General features: G+C 43.5%; 1 protein-coding gene across 2 annotated transcripts in view; it reads right to left on the bottom strand.

The window, feature by feature from the left end:
- The window catches only part of EXD1 (exonuclease 3'-5' domain containing 1), a 995593-nt gene that overhangs the window by 449078 nt on the left and 530373 nt on the right, over nt 1–16142 (bottom strand). For both annotated transcript variants that reach the window (XM_086937165.1, XM_086937166.1), the window contains exons 8-9: nt 11826–11930; nt 11654–11734 (exon numbers count right to left, since the gene is read on the bottom strand). In XM_086937165.1, the coding sequence (XP_086793291.1) occupies nt 11654–11734; nt 11826–11930 (186 nt within the window). The remainder of the gene's footprint in view (nt 1–11653; nt 11735–11825; nt 11931–16142) is intronic.

Genomic DNA, 16142 nt, shown 5'->3' with positions numbered 1-16142 from the left:
GTGATCATATGGAAGTGCTCCGACAGTATGTATTGATTTAGGGGTCTGAGGTCAATATTGGTCTGAGGGACAGTCCTTCTTGGGAATAAGGAAGTATAGGGAGTATACCCCTATCCCTTGGTGTTGGAAAGGGACTGGCTCTATGGCCCCCCTTTTCCAGCATGCATTTCACCTCTTGTTGTAGTAGGGTGATGTGTTCTCTGGACACAGGTGGTGTCTGGGTGGTATGTTTGGTGGGGTAGAAGTGAGTTCTAGGCAATAACCATACTGGGTAATTTGTCTCACCCACCTGTCCGTGGAAATTGCGTTCCTGACAGGTAGGAATTGTTGGTGTCTGCCTCCGACCGGTGCTAGGTGGTCTGGAGGTAGCGTAATGAAGTCACTGTTTTGTGGCAGTGGAGGCTCTGGTGTTGTTGCCTCCACATCCTCTTCTCTTATTATTGTTGCCCCTATAACCTCCTCTGTTGGAGATTTTGTTAAAGGAACCTTGAGTGTTGCCTTTGTATGAAGTTGAGGTCTGGGAAGTATTGCCTCGTGTAGCTGCTCTGTACGAGGAGCGTCGAAAGGAACCTCTGTGTTGCTGAAACTGCAATGCATCCATTGATTTTGCAGTTTTTGTCTTTTTTCATTTTATCTAAAATGGTGTCGACTGCAGGGCCAATAAGGAAGTCTTGATTGACTGGCTGGTTAAGAATGGTGGACTGCACCTCGTTCTTAAAGCCGGAAATACGCAGCCATACATGTCGTCTTAATAAAACGCTAGTGTTAATAGACCTGGCTGCGGTGTCGGCTGTGTCAAGTGCACATTTGATGGAGGTGTGTGTAATAAATTTTCCCTCCTGTATGAGGTTATTGGCTTGGGCTTTAAAAGGTTCAGGCAGGTGTTGCATTAAGCTTTCAAGCTGGCCATAGTGTGACCCGTCGTAACGAGCTAGCAGAGCTTGTGTATTGGCAATCCTCCATGAATTGGAGGCCTGTGATGCCTCCCTTTTACCTGAGGCTTCTAGTATTTTTGACTCCTTATCAGGAGGAGGAGCCTCCCCTGTTATCTGTGAGTTGGCCCTTTTGCATGCATTAGCCACCACCAGTGAGTCTAATGGTAACTGACCTCTGATGTACGTAGGGTCTGCTCTATACTTCTCAATCCTAGGATTGATTACATGTGCCCTGGCTGTATCTTTAAATATAGCAGGTGGGTGTTTTAACATTCCCTTTAGCATAGGTAGTTTTCTGACGCTTTTTTCTGAAGTAGGGAAGGTGTCAAATAAGAAGTCTTCTTCTACAGGGTCATTATGCATGTCTCGTTGTGGTACTACGCTGCCCTGTCTAATAGTTGGTTGAAGACAATGGTGTCGTCAGTAGGTGACGGCTTAGTTGGGTATGAAGAGGCGTCAGGGATGGGATGGGTGTCAGTTGGCTCCCCCCATGGTTCATCTTGAGGATTAGGATCCTCTGGATAATCAAAATCATGCTGTAGATCCTCCCCTGTGTTTCCCTCATTGTCACCATAGTGAGAAGGAGAGTAAGGAGCAAAAGGTGTAATAGGCATGGTGGGATAGAAAGGACTGAAGGGTCTAGAGGGAGAAGTCCCAAAGTCTTTCTTTTTCAGTGGAATGGGGGAATGAGAGTCAGTGTCCAGTGGCCTCTTTTTCCTATGCAGGATTGTGACTTTACCAGTCTCAGGATTAATATATATCTTTGCCTGGTCGTCTGATGGGTCAGGATGGAAGAGTTCTTACTCAACTGTCCTTGGTTGAGTATTTGACTTTGGGTCGATAACACCTTCTGTTGCGACGACTTTTGGCGCCTTTTTGATTTTCTTTGGCTCTGGCCCTTTCTTCTGGTCGACTGGGTCTTTTGGTTCGACACGTTTGTTGTGCTCCTCGGATTTCTTTGGTTGACTGTCTTTTTCCGAGTCGATGGCTTTTTTGGGATCGACTGGTGTTTTTGGAGCGCTTGTTTTCGGTTCGATAGCCTTCTCCGGCCGGATTATAGGCTTCGATGTGGCACCCTTTCCGTCGGCGACCTCCTTCAGTTCGGCGACTTTCGGCACAGCCGGCTGTTTTGGCTCGACGACTTTCTTGGTGTCAGCGCTTTTCGTCTTGGCGTCTTTCTTTGGCTCGATGGCCTCTTTGGGGTCGGCGCACCTTCGGCTTGACGGCCTTCTTTGGGCCGACGGTTTTATTTGGGTCGATGCCTTTTGGCTGTATGGTCTTCTTCGAGTCGACGCCCTTCGGCTCGACGACCTTTTTGTGCTCTGGAACCTTCTTTGGGCTCACGGTACTTGGCCCTGGGGTCTCTGAAGGCTTAGGTTTCGTTTTCGGAGCCGCGCCGGATGGCGGGGCTTTGGAAGGTTTTTTGGATCTTGGCTAAGGCCTTTTGGCGATGACTCGACTGGAGCCTTCGGTAACGGGGTAATTGGTTTCGGGGGCAGTGTACTCACGATTTGCCCCGGTGGGATCTCGTCATCGGAGTCAGAGTAGTCCACGACGGTGACAATTTCTAGGTCCGAATCTGGAGCTTCTGGAAGCTCTTGGTCATCATCGAAGATGTTGTCCGGTTCCGGTGCCTGTCGCTGCATCTCTTGCCTAGCGGCCCGTCGAATCCAAATGGTTTTCTTCGACCGGAACTTTGCACAGGCTGAGCAGGTTTCTTCCTTATCGTCTGGAGAAAGGCACTTGTTGCATACTGAGTGCTTGTCAGTTTGCGGGAACTTTGAGTGGCTTTGTGGGCACCTTTTGAACGGGCTCCTTTTCATCGACAACAGGCCCACGTGGCATCGAAAAGGCCCAACGGCCCGCGTCGATGACCGTTTCGAGATGGAAAGCTTGATAGAGTCAAGAAGTACCGAGCGAGAACAACACCGTCGAAGTCGAAGGCCTTTTGGCCTTTATTAAAGTTTTGTTTTGATTCCGAAGTTGGAGTGTAGGAATAACATCCGAACCCAATGGCGGTAAAAAACTATCTGAGGATGGAGAAGATGCCCATGCGCACTGTAGTCCAGGGGAGGAGTCACCTATCTCGTGATACTTCGGAAACTCTTCCAGGACAACAAGGTGCAATTATCCGGACCCAACACTAGGCGGCGATTTATGCACAGATATGAATTCAGCAGCCCACATGCCTCGAACACAATCTAACAATTGAGTCCATGCCCATGCACTATCACCGAAAGGAGGAGTCACCTTCCTTGTGACTGGAAAGATGTCTTCGAAGAAAAAAAACTTGCAAACATCTGGACGCAACGCTAGATGGTAGGAGTAACATGCCTCAAACCAGATGTTTCTTGTAAAGGAAATCACCAAAATAAAACACAAACAATGTAGGTGTAAATGAGCCCAAAAATCCATAGATGGATACACCCTTTATCCGACCGGAAGAGCATGGCAACCCTGCAGGAGTAATAATACCTCAATGCCATACAATGGAAGGCATCAAGAGTAAAAATGTTCCAATCTGCAACCATTGAATACAACTCCGAAATATACAAAAGAAAACACACTCCGAAAAGAGAACTAAAAGCTGTGTACCATCACATCTAAGGGATACCATCCGCTGAACTAATGCAAGAAGTTAACAACAGAAACCATGATAAAAGTAAGACATTTCCAATAAAATCAACATCCTGCATCAACAGGGACCCACACTTATTGAACGGAAAAGACAATAAATAAGCCAACTGCAAACGCTTCTACAAGCAGGTATCACAGGTAATTAATCTCACATGAGAAAGAAACCATAGAATCAAATCTCTTGAATGAGGATCTCCTCAGCAGAGATAACCCAAAAAAACATTTTTTCAAGAAAGATGGAAGGTGCACTCGTTGTGGAATCAGTAACGCAAGCAGAGATCTGTTCCAAAGTTACTTCTTTAATTCAGTCAATCTTAAAAACTGGCACACAGCCAACGCGTTTCGTTCCCAATTTTGCCAGAGGGAATTTCCTCAGGGCTCATAAATAACCAGCTGGTTGATAGTTTTCAGAAGTCTCAGTAGTAGTGTATATAATCGCGAAACTCTAGCACCCAAGAGTTGTCAGGTATCAAGTATCCCGTGTTCTGTTTTGGAAATCTAAGAAAGTCCTAGTCACCACAGTCTTTAACCAGCTTATTTCGCCTAACTAATAAATCCAGCTATCCATCATAGCAGGATCTGTATGCACTGGATGCACAAAAAGAGTCTCTTCCTTATTTCCTTCCACAAACTATTCACCCACAGAGCCAGGAATTATCAGTTGGGATGAGAAAGTGGAAAGGCCTCGGTCGACGGCAACAAATTTAGTTGAGGAGATGTTAATGCCTCAAGACGCAACAGGTTCGTACACGGACTCCAGTTCTGAGCTTTCTGGAGCCATCAAAACCGAACCCAGAGGAACAACGGAAGTCGCTCCGCAGTCAGACGGATCCACAGGTGTGAACTCCGAAGGGCTGTGTACCTGTGTCACTATGTCAAAGAGACTAACTGCTGCCAAGAATGGACCCGTCATAGAGGACGCAGTCATTGCACCCATCACCTGCCTGGGGCCTGAATGCGCTCAAAAGAAAAAGGAGGACCCAAATATGACATGAAGAGCATCCTAAGACTCTTTCATTCAGGCCAGAGTCACTCTGGCTCCAGGTACAGTGGGGAAGCTTGGGAGCGACTCGTGTGGAGTCATCAGCACGAGGTCATGAGAATCTGCTCGAGCCTACGTCTTGAGAGGATGAAGCCCCGGAAGGCCGCGACTTCGATCGCTTACGACAAAGCTTACTGTAGGATGTGGACGGAGACTTGGACAGTTTCCACCGTTCACTGGATGGAGAGCAACACACATGAGACCGGCCACTGGAGGGGCAGTTGCCAAACTGCATTCAAGTGATGTTTAGAAGAACTGGAAGTCCTCGACAACCGCGCCACCAGCAGCTTCATCAGTTGCTCCCGCAACGCCTTTGGCTTCAACCTTTGGCAGGCATTGCAATTTTCAGCGTTGTGGTGCTCACCCAAGCACCACATGCATATAGAATTAGACTCTGAACCAGACAACTGTCGAGCACAAGACCCACAGGATTTAAACGAAAGCATAGAAAGTTGGCACACTGTTTCAGATTAAATAATCATCACAGCAGGATGAAAAAAGGGTGGAGATATACTTCTCCGGATCCGTGTTACATCAAAGAAAAGTAGAAACAGACGTCCGTGCGCCAGAGGGGACTTATATGGCTTGACTGACATCACGACCGGAGTAAACGTCCTCAGGGAGCCATACGGCACCATCCCCTAGCGCACAGAGGTACTGCTGAAAAGTTTTCGGATCCAGTCTGTCGTCTAGGGAGAATTCACAAGTTAAGGAATATGCATCTAGATGTCTCTATCAGATAGTAAAGTTTAATTTGTTTAAAGCTTTAGTCGTAACATATAAAATAACCATTTGTAACAATTCAATAGTACAGTACCTCTAAGTGATCATTCTGTGGTTGGTCCTGCGATCGTAGCTCTATGCATCCTTGTTATTGGCCTGATCCAAAGAGGGGATTATGAAGTAGAGAATTGTTGATATATTCCTTTACACAAGAAGCCTCTAAGATTATTGCTGCATTTGCATTTACTTTAAAGTACTCAACGTTACCTTTGGCACCAGTATTGGCTAGGCCTAATACCAAATTTGGAGATGTTGTCTGGGCTTTGGGACTTGTGTTTTTGAGAAAATAACCATAGATAAACTTAGGGTTGAGTTCAAACGGTGTTGCCAATTCTGGGCTTGGAATAGAGACTATTGACATCTAAGTAACAGATAAGTCCCCCAGTTTTGTTTGCGAGACCTGTGTAGGTGGCTCTATCTTTCTCACATATACTGCAGCTTCAGGATAAGAGACCATCAATGCTACATACACAGATATCTCATTGGCACTAGGACCCGGGACCGTCACTTATGAGAGATCATATTTTGACTAGATGAACATCAGAAAAAAGGAGAATCAGGCAGGCTAATGAGCAGCAAAGTTGCAAACTAGTAAACTAATTAGACAGTGAGCTCTGTAGCACCAATTTGGTCCGTGGTGTCAGCTGTCATATCCTCTGGGGTTCATAGAAACTCCCTCTCAATATACAGTAGAAAGAAAGCAATGGACAAAGGGGAACAGACAACAGGCAATATTACAATAATCGTTAAGCATACATCAGTTGATTAATAATGAGCAACCTTGGTCGATGCCCGTGGAGCTGTCCTATACAGCTATAGAGGAGCCTAGCCCCTTGGCCGTCACCTACCCAGCCGGTCTTCTGACATTGTTTTTCCTTGTCTCCCCATTCGTGTCTTCTTCCCTCCATCTCCCTCTCTGATTCTTTGATACAAATTGATGCAACTGTGTAACCTGTAACTTGCTGATTCAACTGATATAACTATGCATCCTGTAACTCTCTGATCCTTATGTAAAGCGCTCTGATACCTCTGGGTCTAGCCAGCGCTATATAAACCTCTGCAAATAAAAATAGATAAATAAAGTATTCAGTACTCAATAGATGGAATAGAAAGATTAAACATTAACAATAGGCAATGACAGGAACTGGTGCCAGAAGGAAGCAAGAGGATAATCAAGGCAGCCACAGATTAACCGCAGCACAGCTCAACTTGACTCCTGAGTCAAGCCACATCTACAGCCACCCCTGTGCTGGTCCAACCATGTACAGTCCCCTCTGCCACCAAGCAACTTGCCCAGTTTTCCCAGGATCTCCATGGGTTCCTCTGTGACAGATTCCAAGCTCTTCCAATCTCCACTCCACAGGCACCTTCAAGTGCCCCGTTGCCTCTGTTTCAATCAACTCTGCCACAGCTCTTGCACCTGATCCTACAAGGCAACCACTAAAAAGAACCAGATCATGTAGAGCAGAACCCGGACAAGATACCATAGTAGGTTGCAGGGAGAAGGTGGAATACAGTGGTCCCTGGGGCTCCACAGCATTCCGTGAAGAAGCTAGAACTTCTAGTTATATGGACCAGTAGGTAGGCACAGCAATCAATGGACAACTGGGGCAAGGCAGGTGGGGCAACATGAGGAGAAGAGCAAACAGAGCATTGGTGCCCAGTTACAGTCAACTACTTGTGTGTGTTCACGCCACGTAAGATGTAGCCAGGAGGAGGAGCAGCCTTCAACAGTATATTCCACTAGATATACAAGAAAATAGGCAAAAATTCTTGATTAATCTAAGTATGAAACGAAGCAACTGAAATTAGAAACTATTATCAACAAGATACATTACACTAGCATGCATTACTATCGATGATCCTTTTGAAGATAGCAGAGTTTACAATAAAACTCCTTAGTGAAACATGGCAAACTTAGCTTTTAATCCACTAATTGTCCTTAGTGGACACAAATTGTGGAGCAAAATGTTAAGTAAATATATTCATTATAGAGACGGAAAAACTGCCACTTGCATGCAAGACTGAATTGGTTTAGCTGATCAATGCTGGAGCGAAAACTTTCTGAGGGAAAAAACTGTGAAGTTCATTTTACTCCAATTTTTGAGACAAACAAAAAAGAAAGATAAATCAAACAATTTTGGATAAGTTCTTATGTGATCCATACATAGGAGAAAAACAAATGGGTATATACGAAAATCCTTGGAAAAATGTCAGGATACATTACTGAATAGATAAAATGCAGATATGTAATAAGCATTCTAATACAAAAGATCATATAACAGTACCATCAGTAAATTGTTCAGCAATTCTCATAACAGCAGATCTGGATAACCTAGCTCAGCAAAACTATGAGCTGGTGCTTGAAATCTAAGGCAAACGTGCAAAAATTGCATTGTAAACCAGTAGCCCTTCTAGGGAAATGCAATATCAAATATAATAACATCTCTTCATAAGAAGCAATATAATATTTTTAGAGATTTTTCGAACGATTCTTTTATTTGTAACATCCAAAGTAATAGCCAAAATAGATTCAGCAATCAATAGTTTCATTTTGAGTTATAAGAGATCTAGGAGAGCTAGAAGTCCTTTTCCCTCTGTTAGTTTTAAGAAGGTTCGTAAGAGGGTGCTGATCTTTTCCAGATTCCATACCACTGAGCAGCAATAATGAAATATATATATATATATTTGCCGTTAGGTAGCACTCAGAGACTGGCCTTAAAGACCGCACTGATAAAACCTGTGTATAAATTCAGTCCTCGTGGAGAAGCTATATGGTGCCTTTTGAGATTCACCAAAACTATTTATTGAAAAAAAGATAAGAAAGCTGGTTTCATAACAGCACGTTGTATTTGGCAAGCAAAACCAATTTTTTAAAAAAATATCACAAAGCTAAACAGACATACTCTTTTCTGGCGATTTCAACACTACCTGAAGTTTTTTGGAAAGCTAATTGCCACACATGTGAAAAAGTCAGCTTTTTCCAGCTTGGACTATTTTTCAAGATAACTCAATGCCATCCTTTCACAGCTGAGGGAGAACTTTGATGAAACTGAATCTGTTTTTTCGAGTGGTTGCAGTTTTGGGATTCTTTTAGAAGACGGAGTGGTCAAACATTGCCTTGAAAGAGATTGCTTCACTGCAGATGATTACAAGATAACAAAAATGATAGAAGGATGGAAATAGGGCGTAATATGTTCAGTAAGAATCAGCATGAAGATTTAGCAACACACGCTCGTTTCTGGAGTCAGAAATATTAAACAAGAGTGATGGAGAATGATTCGGCAACAACTCTGCTGTGTGTGATACAAACATTAACATCAGCAAACCGGAAGGCATAAAATTATAAAACAGATGTTTGATTTTATTATACGCCAGTTCGATTATATAAATGGGGGTGTTGAGTCGATTTTCCAATGGTGCAGGTGCCAAAGTCAGCCATCAGATCAAAGACATAGGTTTGCTACTTGTCCAGCCCAGGAGAATTCTGGGGAAAAGTGTTTGCAAAACTTTAAAGATGGAAGGTGCACCAGGAATGAAGTCCAAATCATATGAGTTTCCCCATTAGTTTCCTTTATTAGTGATTGAAGTAAAAATGGCCATCAGCCAAAGTGCTTCGTTACTTTGACCAACGTAACTTCATCGGGGCTCTAAATATCAGGTAGAGTATTTAACACTTTCTTTAATGATTGTAATAACCGTGCGGCAGCTCGGGAAGACACCCCACAATAAGGGTCAACCAAAGCAAGTCCTGGCTCGTGATCTGGGTCTTCTGTATCCCGACAAGTCCTGTTCTCTAACCAGGCTCGCTACAGTAGTCGCCAAATTATGCATCTACATCGAATGGGTCATTGGTCATCCTCCCGTTGTATACAATGTTGGGCCAAATAAGTGTAATGGTGTTAGCTTAAGGCTCCTTTGTATGAGAAAAGGGTTAGCCTGATGAAGTTTTAAAATGTGGGCGTTGCTCGATCAGCAAGAATTAATGAAACTGGATGTTTTTCTAAGGAAATGTATTGATAATTATGCCTTTCTTTTAAAACTTTTTTCGGTAAAGGGCATAAAAGTCAACCATAAAATGATATAGAACTAATGTTTCTTCTTAAATTATTAAAACTGTTTACCTGGTAAGACCATGGTTTCCACAAAGGTGAAAATACTATGTATAAAAGTTACTAGAAACAACTCCTCATAATCATTGCAATAACTTGACATCATAAACAATTATTTCATCCTCTAAAAAAATTATTATAGGCAAATTAAAATAATATGACAATACTATGAAAGATGAAGTGCAAATTCATGGGGTGGCATTCTCTAACATCTTCCTGATTGCTATTGATTTACTTATAAAATGAAGTACAGCAAATTTAATCGTGAAGAGATTTTGTAAAAATGTGTGGCTATCCATGTGAATTCTAAGATTGGAGTTTCTTAAAACCGGCCATAAAAACGTAATTTTGGGAACAGCATATAATGGGCAGAACAAGGTGAAGTGACAAGTGCTTTGTTTACTTGTATAATTACGACGACAGGGGGGTAAGTCATGTGAGTAAACGCATTGAACAGGAAAAGCCACCTTAAAATGTAACGTGGAGAACCTCAAAAGTGTTAAATATCAGGGGTAAACTGTGTTATCCAGAGAAGGTATGGTTCTATGCTAGCAGCCGTGGAGATCATAATATATCTATTAATAGCTGCCCATGGATTGGGCCTTCTGAAGCCTTGAGTTAGAGGGATGGTTCCGAAAACGTGTTTTAACTTCCTCTTTCGTTTTTAGAGTTATCCAGGCAGGATTTGTGAACAGATCTATCATACCTATAGATTTAAATGCTTCCTTTAGGTAGGTGAACCATAGAATTCGGGCCACCCCATCTAAAGAAAGACAATCGGAATTGCAGGATCAGACCCACTCTGCCTCCGGGTTAGTCCAAGTCTTACTCCACAATAAAAGGGTGCCAGGCCCAGTGGGTTTTCTGAACAAGTAAGGCCTCATTTTTTATGGCATATCAATGTTGCAGTCCCTGGGGACGCCATTAATAATCTCGGCAAAAACACAATTTTCCTCTCGTTGGCGAGGGGTCACGTTTGCAACTCCCCAGCAGAAATACATTTGACTTTACAGAGGTGGATTAATTCTTTAATAGGTTTCTGTCCCTGCCTGTAAGAAAATTTAAAAATTGCCTCAATATTCCTTTTAAAAAGTTGTACGCTAGCAGTTAAAAGTGTTTTTCAATAAAAGGACGGAATAAAAAAAATACCTAAATAGTTAAAATCATTTACTTTCTCTAAAATAAAGTTCTCCAGCCCAAAAGGTTTTGATTTAGTACTACATGGGCCGAAGGTCATAATGAAAAACTTGGAGTCATTTATTCTGAAATGTAGTGTCCCATATATGTTGCAAAGGCGTCTGAAAGAGTTTGCAACTAATTTACCATGCAGGCCATAATACGGCATCATCCGCATACAGTAAAATGAGAATTGAGTGACTATGTCCTTCCCTTCTTTGAGCATATATTTAGAAATTCCATTACTATATAGCAGGAAGAGGAAGGAGGCAAGAATGCAACCCTGTCTTACCCCCTATAGGGATTTTATTTTGGAGCTTGTTTCACCCTGTGGTCCATACCAGACCTTCACCATCAGATCGTGATGTAATTGTTTAATCAGTAGTAAGAGATTGGGTTGAACCTCCCATTGACTCAGGGCCCAGAGTTTGGAACAGTTAACAAGGTCAAAAGCTCTGGTTACATTTTTGAAAGCAAAAGGGAGTGACCCCATTTTGGCCCTGATGCATGTACTTCCCTGATGACAAATAAAAATAATTATTGCAATACCGTGACTGAGTTATAATTCAAATCTGAATTTTCTTTGGTATATCTTTTATTTATGGATGTTGATTGTTTTTATTGTCATAGAAAAAAAATGAACCGCAGCACACTTGCACAGTTGAAAAACTGAATTAATGTGTGCGATATACAGAGGACCCAAAGAGGCAGCGATTTAATGTAGGGTGACAATTTGACCATGGCATTTTCTAGTTATAGTAACGATGCAGCAATTCTCAAGTGTTAAAATCAAGAAGCAGGAACCAGGAGTACAATATGTTCATTGGAAAATGGCAGAACATATTTCTACTGTCTTGGGAAGCAGGGGGAGTTGTCACTACTGTTGCAGAGCCTCAAACAATAAATGAAACCGTGGAACTAGCATGTGGTGACCATAATAGGAACTTCAGCTATATTTTGCATCGTACCTGCGTATCAAACACGTTGGTGAGGACAGTTCCATACTGATGTGAAAGGCAGTCAGAAAGCCAACGACAGTCATGGATGACCTGAAGACCCAAAACAATGCAATGAGGTGGATGTGTGAACTTTTCAACAATACGAAAAAATTAAGCACAAAGCTTTAAAAGCGTTGTTTACCTTCAATATTCCTTTGTCCTCAAGCACCATCTGCAGTCCATTTGTAAAAGCGCGGGCACCCAAGACAAAGATATCGAACAGGTAGACTGTACTCCTTGTTGCAACCTACAACATATCAAAACAACTTTTCGTTCACAACGCATATACAAAACATATACTTAAATACGTTTTAATTCGGTTTTCAACCTGAAATCTATACAGTACATCAATACTGAGCAAGACGAACCTTCAAATATACAGCTTCATAGGAAAATAGTGTGTATTTAAAATAAATAATGTGTAAATGGGTTAAAACTATTATGTATCATGAAAAAAATGAGGAAAAAAGAAGGGAGAGGGGCACATAAGTAATATTTAGATGCAACTGAAGGAAAGAATAGTGGCGTACAGGGGAATCCGATATATTCAAAGTATACACTGAACAAGTTATCAGTTAAAAAGATTAACAATGTACTTCAGTAATAAATATGTTTTGCCAAACCAACATGAATAAAGAACATTCTCAAACATGAGCATATCAGGGCATGTCTTTAAATGGCAAATGTAAGCCAAGACCTGGAACTCCCTCCCGACCCACATCCGCCTGACCCAGGACCACCTCGCCTTCAGGAAGCAGCACAAGACCTGGCTATTCGAGCAGTAGCGGACCCCTCCTCCCCTAGCGCCTTGAGACCCCCGGGTGAGTCGTGCGCTATACAAATGCTATGATTGATTGATTGATTGAGGCTCTTATCACATATGGGCAGTTGATCAATAAATTAATTATTCTATAAACAGCACATGGAATAAGCTCCAGTATCTATTGACGCAAGTATAGACGCTTCCTGGCCTTCAGTGTCTAAGGACACAGACTTTTCCAACTCAGTGATTTGGACAGCCATCCGGAAAAATGGAGAGGTAACCTCAACTTCTCCAGTATCATGTAATATTGTCTAACTAGTAGACGGTTGAAAAACAATATAATTTAGAGCTAGATACAGTTTGCTAAACATCAGACATTATTGCGGTAAGACATGACATAGCCACACGATATTAACAAGGGTGCTATTATCTACCTTACAATCACCAGCAAATGGATTTGGAAGTAGATGAACTTAAATCTAGTCTCTCCTAAATATCTATCATGGGTGGTAAGCTTAAAAAAGGACAATTCTTCTTTATACTAATGGGACAGCTATTTTTAAATGTACATGTGTAAATGGTTTCTACATGTTTAGAGAAAAATAGTCTTAAAATATTGTACATGCCTGGTATTATGTCCGTGTTTCTTTTTATGTACATGTGTCTGCCACAAGTTTAGATGTGTTTAGACTACAGGAGTGCCATACGGGAAAAAATGTGCATTTATTTCCCAGTCTGTCTTAAAAAAAAATGTCAGTTTACTGTAGTGGTTGAATTCAGATCTGAGAAGATAGAGTGCAGTGTAAAGACTTTCACACGTTTTAAAATTACCATCAACGAAACAAATAGATTACAGTCATACTTTGGAAGACCATTCCAGCCAATGAAACAAATTAGACATTTATTAGAAATCCTACAATATCCCGTATCGGGTCTCAGTTAGGGGTAAACCTGCAAATGCCCCGATTTTTGTGGGTGGGTGGTCTGTCTCTCCTCTCCAACCAGGGTTCATGGCTGTATGCTCCTCTGTACCCCGCAGGAGGAAGGCCAACCTCAACACACTCCACAGACCAAGAGGCCATGCTCACTCCTCAGCACAAGTTATGGTCTGATCTAGGTTGGGCTGACATGGCTGCACTCGGGGTCGGATTGGGAAGGCGGGCAATTGGGCATTGGGCCAGTGCCACAGGGTCACCTATGGGCTAACCGGCCCAAGAGACTTTGGATCTTACCAGGTCCGCGCCAGACCACTGTAATGTGTTGCCACTATCCTGGGCAAGCCCCTGCCATGCTGTCAAACTGAGGCTGGGGCCCTGGTGTTGTTCTGGCCCTTAGGGCATTCTCACGTCAACCCCGCTGCCTCCTGTAGCCAGCCAGCAAAGCCCAGCCCAGAAGCAATGTAATTCCTCTGCTGCCCATCACTTTCAGATCACAGTGGGTGTGGGGAGGGCGAGAGTGTGCAGGGCCCTGCAGGGGGGCCATTCTCAACATTCTCACCTAAGCACCGCTGTAAGTAGCAGCAGCAGCCGTGTGCTTTTCTTGACCCTCTCCCCTGCCAGGTCATACCATGCGGCTATAGTGGGCTGGGAAAGTGGTTAGTAAGAGAAGTGGCCTTGCTAGGGGTCAGGTGTTTTAACCTCGGTTCCAGTGTCTTTAAGGCCTTTGTGGAGGGGTGAGGGAAACCTAATGTAACATTATGGTCTCAGAGCTGCTGACGTTGCAACTGGGGAAGTACCTTCGAGTTCCGGCATCAGCTCAACATCCAGTGATTCTGGGCAAATCACTTAATCTCCCTACCTAGAAGAAAAAGAAACAAGTTACTTACCTGTAACAGCAGTTATCCAGTATTGGTGTCTTTCATAGATTCACATGCCTGAATCATTCCCCGTCGCCGAGACGGGAGCCTCCGGTACATAGAAAAGTAATGTCCTATAGACATACATAGAGAAAAATAGGCCTAAGGGCCTCACCTTAGTAGCCTATCTTTGTCCTTATGTAAAAAAGGACCAAACTCTTAGAGCCAGCCAATCAGCTATCACCTCCCTCTAGAACCTTCCTGACAGCAATCTCAGTCTCTCAGATTTTCGTACGCACCAAGCTAGGTAGGCGTAATACAGTTAGAGAGAAACGTGAGTCCTTCCAGGGGAGGCGGGAGGGTTGCATGTGAATCTATGAAAGACACCAATAGTGGATAACTGCTGTTACAGGTAAGTAACGCGTTTCTTATCCAGTATTAGGGGTGTCTTTCATAGATTCACATGCCTGAATCAGAGTAGTCAGCAATACATTATTCACATTTCTGATGTAATCATGCTATATAGTCATTTTAGATAATACACATATTAGCATGCGACTTTGAAACATTAGCATACATCAATATATCATAACAGCAAGAGATGTGCATACCAGGATGGCGGGATGTTGGAAGGCTCACTTCACTGGAATAGATGGCGAAGCACCGCCTGGCCCACTGCTGCATCCTTCATAAGTTCAGCATCCAGGCAGTAGTGTCTGGAGAAGGTGTGCGGTGACTTCCACGTCGCCGCTCTACATATGTCCAAAATCGGCACTCCAGCGAACAGCGCTGCTGATGTGGACATCGCTCTGGTGGAATGCGCTTTAACATTATCACTCAAAGGCCGTCCGGCCCTGTCATGGCAGAATGCTATCGCTGAGGAGATCCACCTTGAGATGCTCTGTTTCGTTAGAGGCATACCCATTCTTGGCCTACTGTAGGCCACAAATAGCTGTGATGACTGTCTGAAGCTCTTTGTTTTGTCTATGTAAAACTTTAGACACCTTTTGAGGTCCAAGGAGTGTAGCGTCCTTTCTGCTGCGGTGGTAGGGTTAGCAAAGAAGGAACGTAGAACCATCGGTTCATTAAGGTGAAAGTCTGAAGGCACTTTCGGTATGAACTTGGGATTTGTCCTCAGCACCACCCTGTCCTGTTTGAACTGCATGAAGGGTTCCGGAATGGATAGAGCCTGTAGCTCGCTGACTCTCCTGGCAGATGTTAGAGCGAGCAGCAGAGCCGTCTTCCATGAGATGTACTTGATGGATGCTCGATGAATGGGCTCAAAAGGGTGCTTCATGAGTTGGTTGAGGACTAAATTGAGGTGCCATGTCGGTGGGACCCTTCTAGGTCTTGGGAAGGATCTATATAGTCCCTTTAGGAACTGCTTGATAAGCCTATTGGACCAGAGAGACGGTCCTTTGTAAGTCCTGGTGAATCGTGAAATGGCCGCCAAATGCACCTTTATGGATGCGTGCGCCAATCCTGACTGTGCCAAGTGCAGTAGATATGGCAATATCTGTTCGGGTGTGATATGGAGTGGTCTCAGGCCTTTCTCTAAACACCATATGCAGAATCGTTTCCATTTTAGAGAGTACGTTTTGTTGGTACTGTCCGCTCTTGCTTTTGCCAGCACGTCCCTGCATTCCTGCGGGATGTTTAGATGACAGAACTCTCTGTGCTCAGGATCCAGGCCGATAACCTGAGCGATTGCAGGTTCGGGTGTTGCACCTGCCCGTTCGACATTGTCAGCAGGTACGGGTGCTGCTTCAGACGAATCGGTGTCCTGATGGAGAGGCGATGAAGATCCGAGAACCAGTGCTGCCTCGGCCAGAACGGGGCAATTAGGATCAGGGTACAGGGCTCCGCCTTCATCTTCCTGAGAACTCTGGGAATCATCAGAA

The sequence above is a fragment of the Lissotriton vulgaris genome, chromosome 9 (assembly GCF_964263255.1).
Source record: "Lissotriton vulgaris chromosome 9, aLisVul1.2, whole genome shotgun sequence".
In the NCBI taxonomy this organism is placed as follows: domain Eukaryota; kingdom Metazoa; phylum Chordata; class Amphibia; order Caudata; family Salamandridae; genus Lissotriton; species Lissotriton vulgaris.
This window is presented reverse-complemented; position numbering and strand designations above follow the sequence as displayed.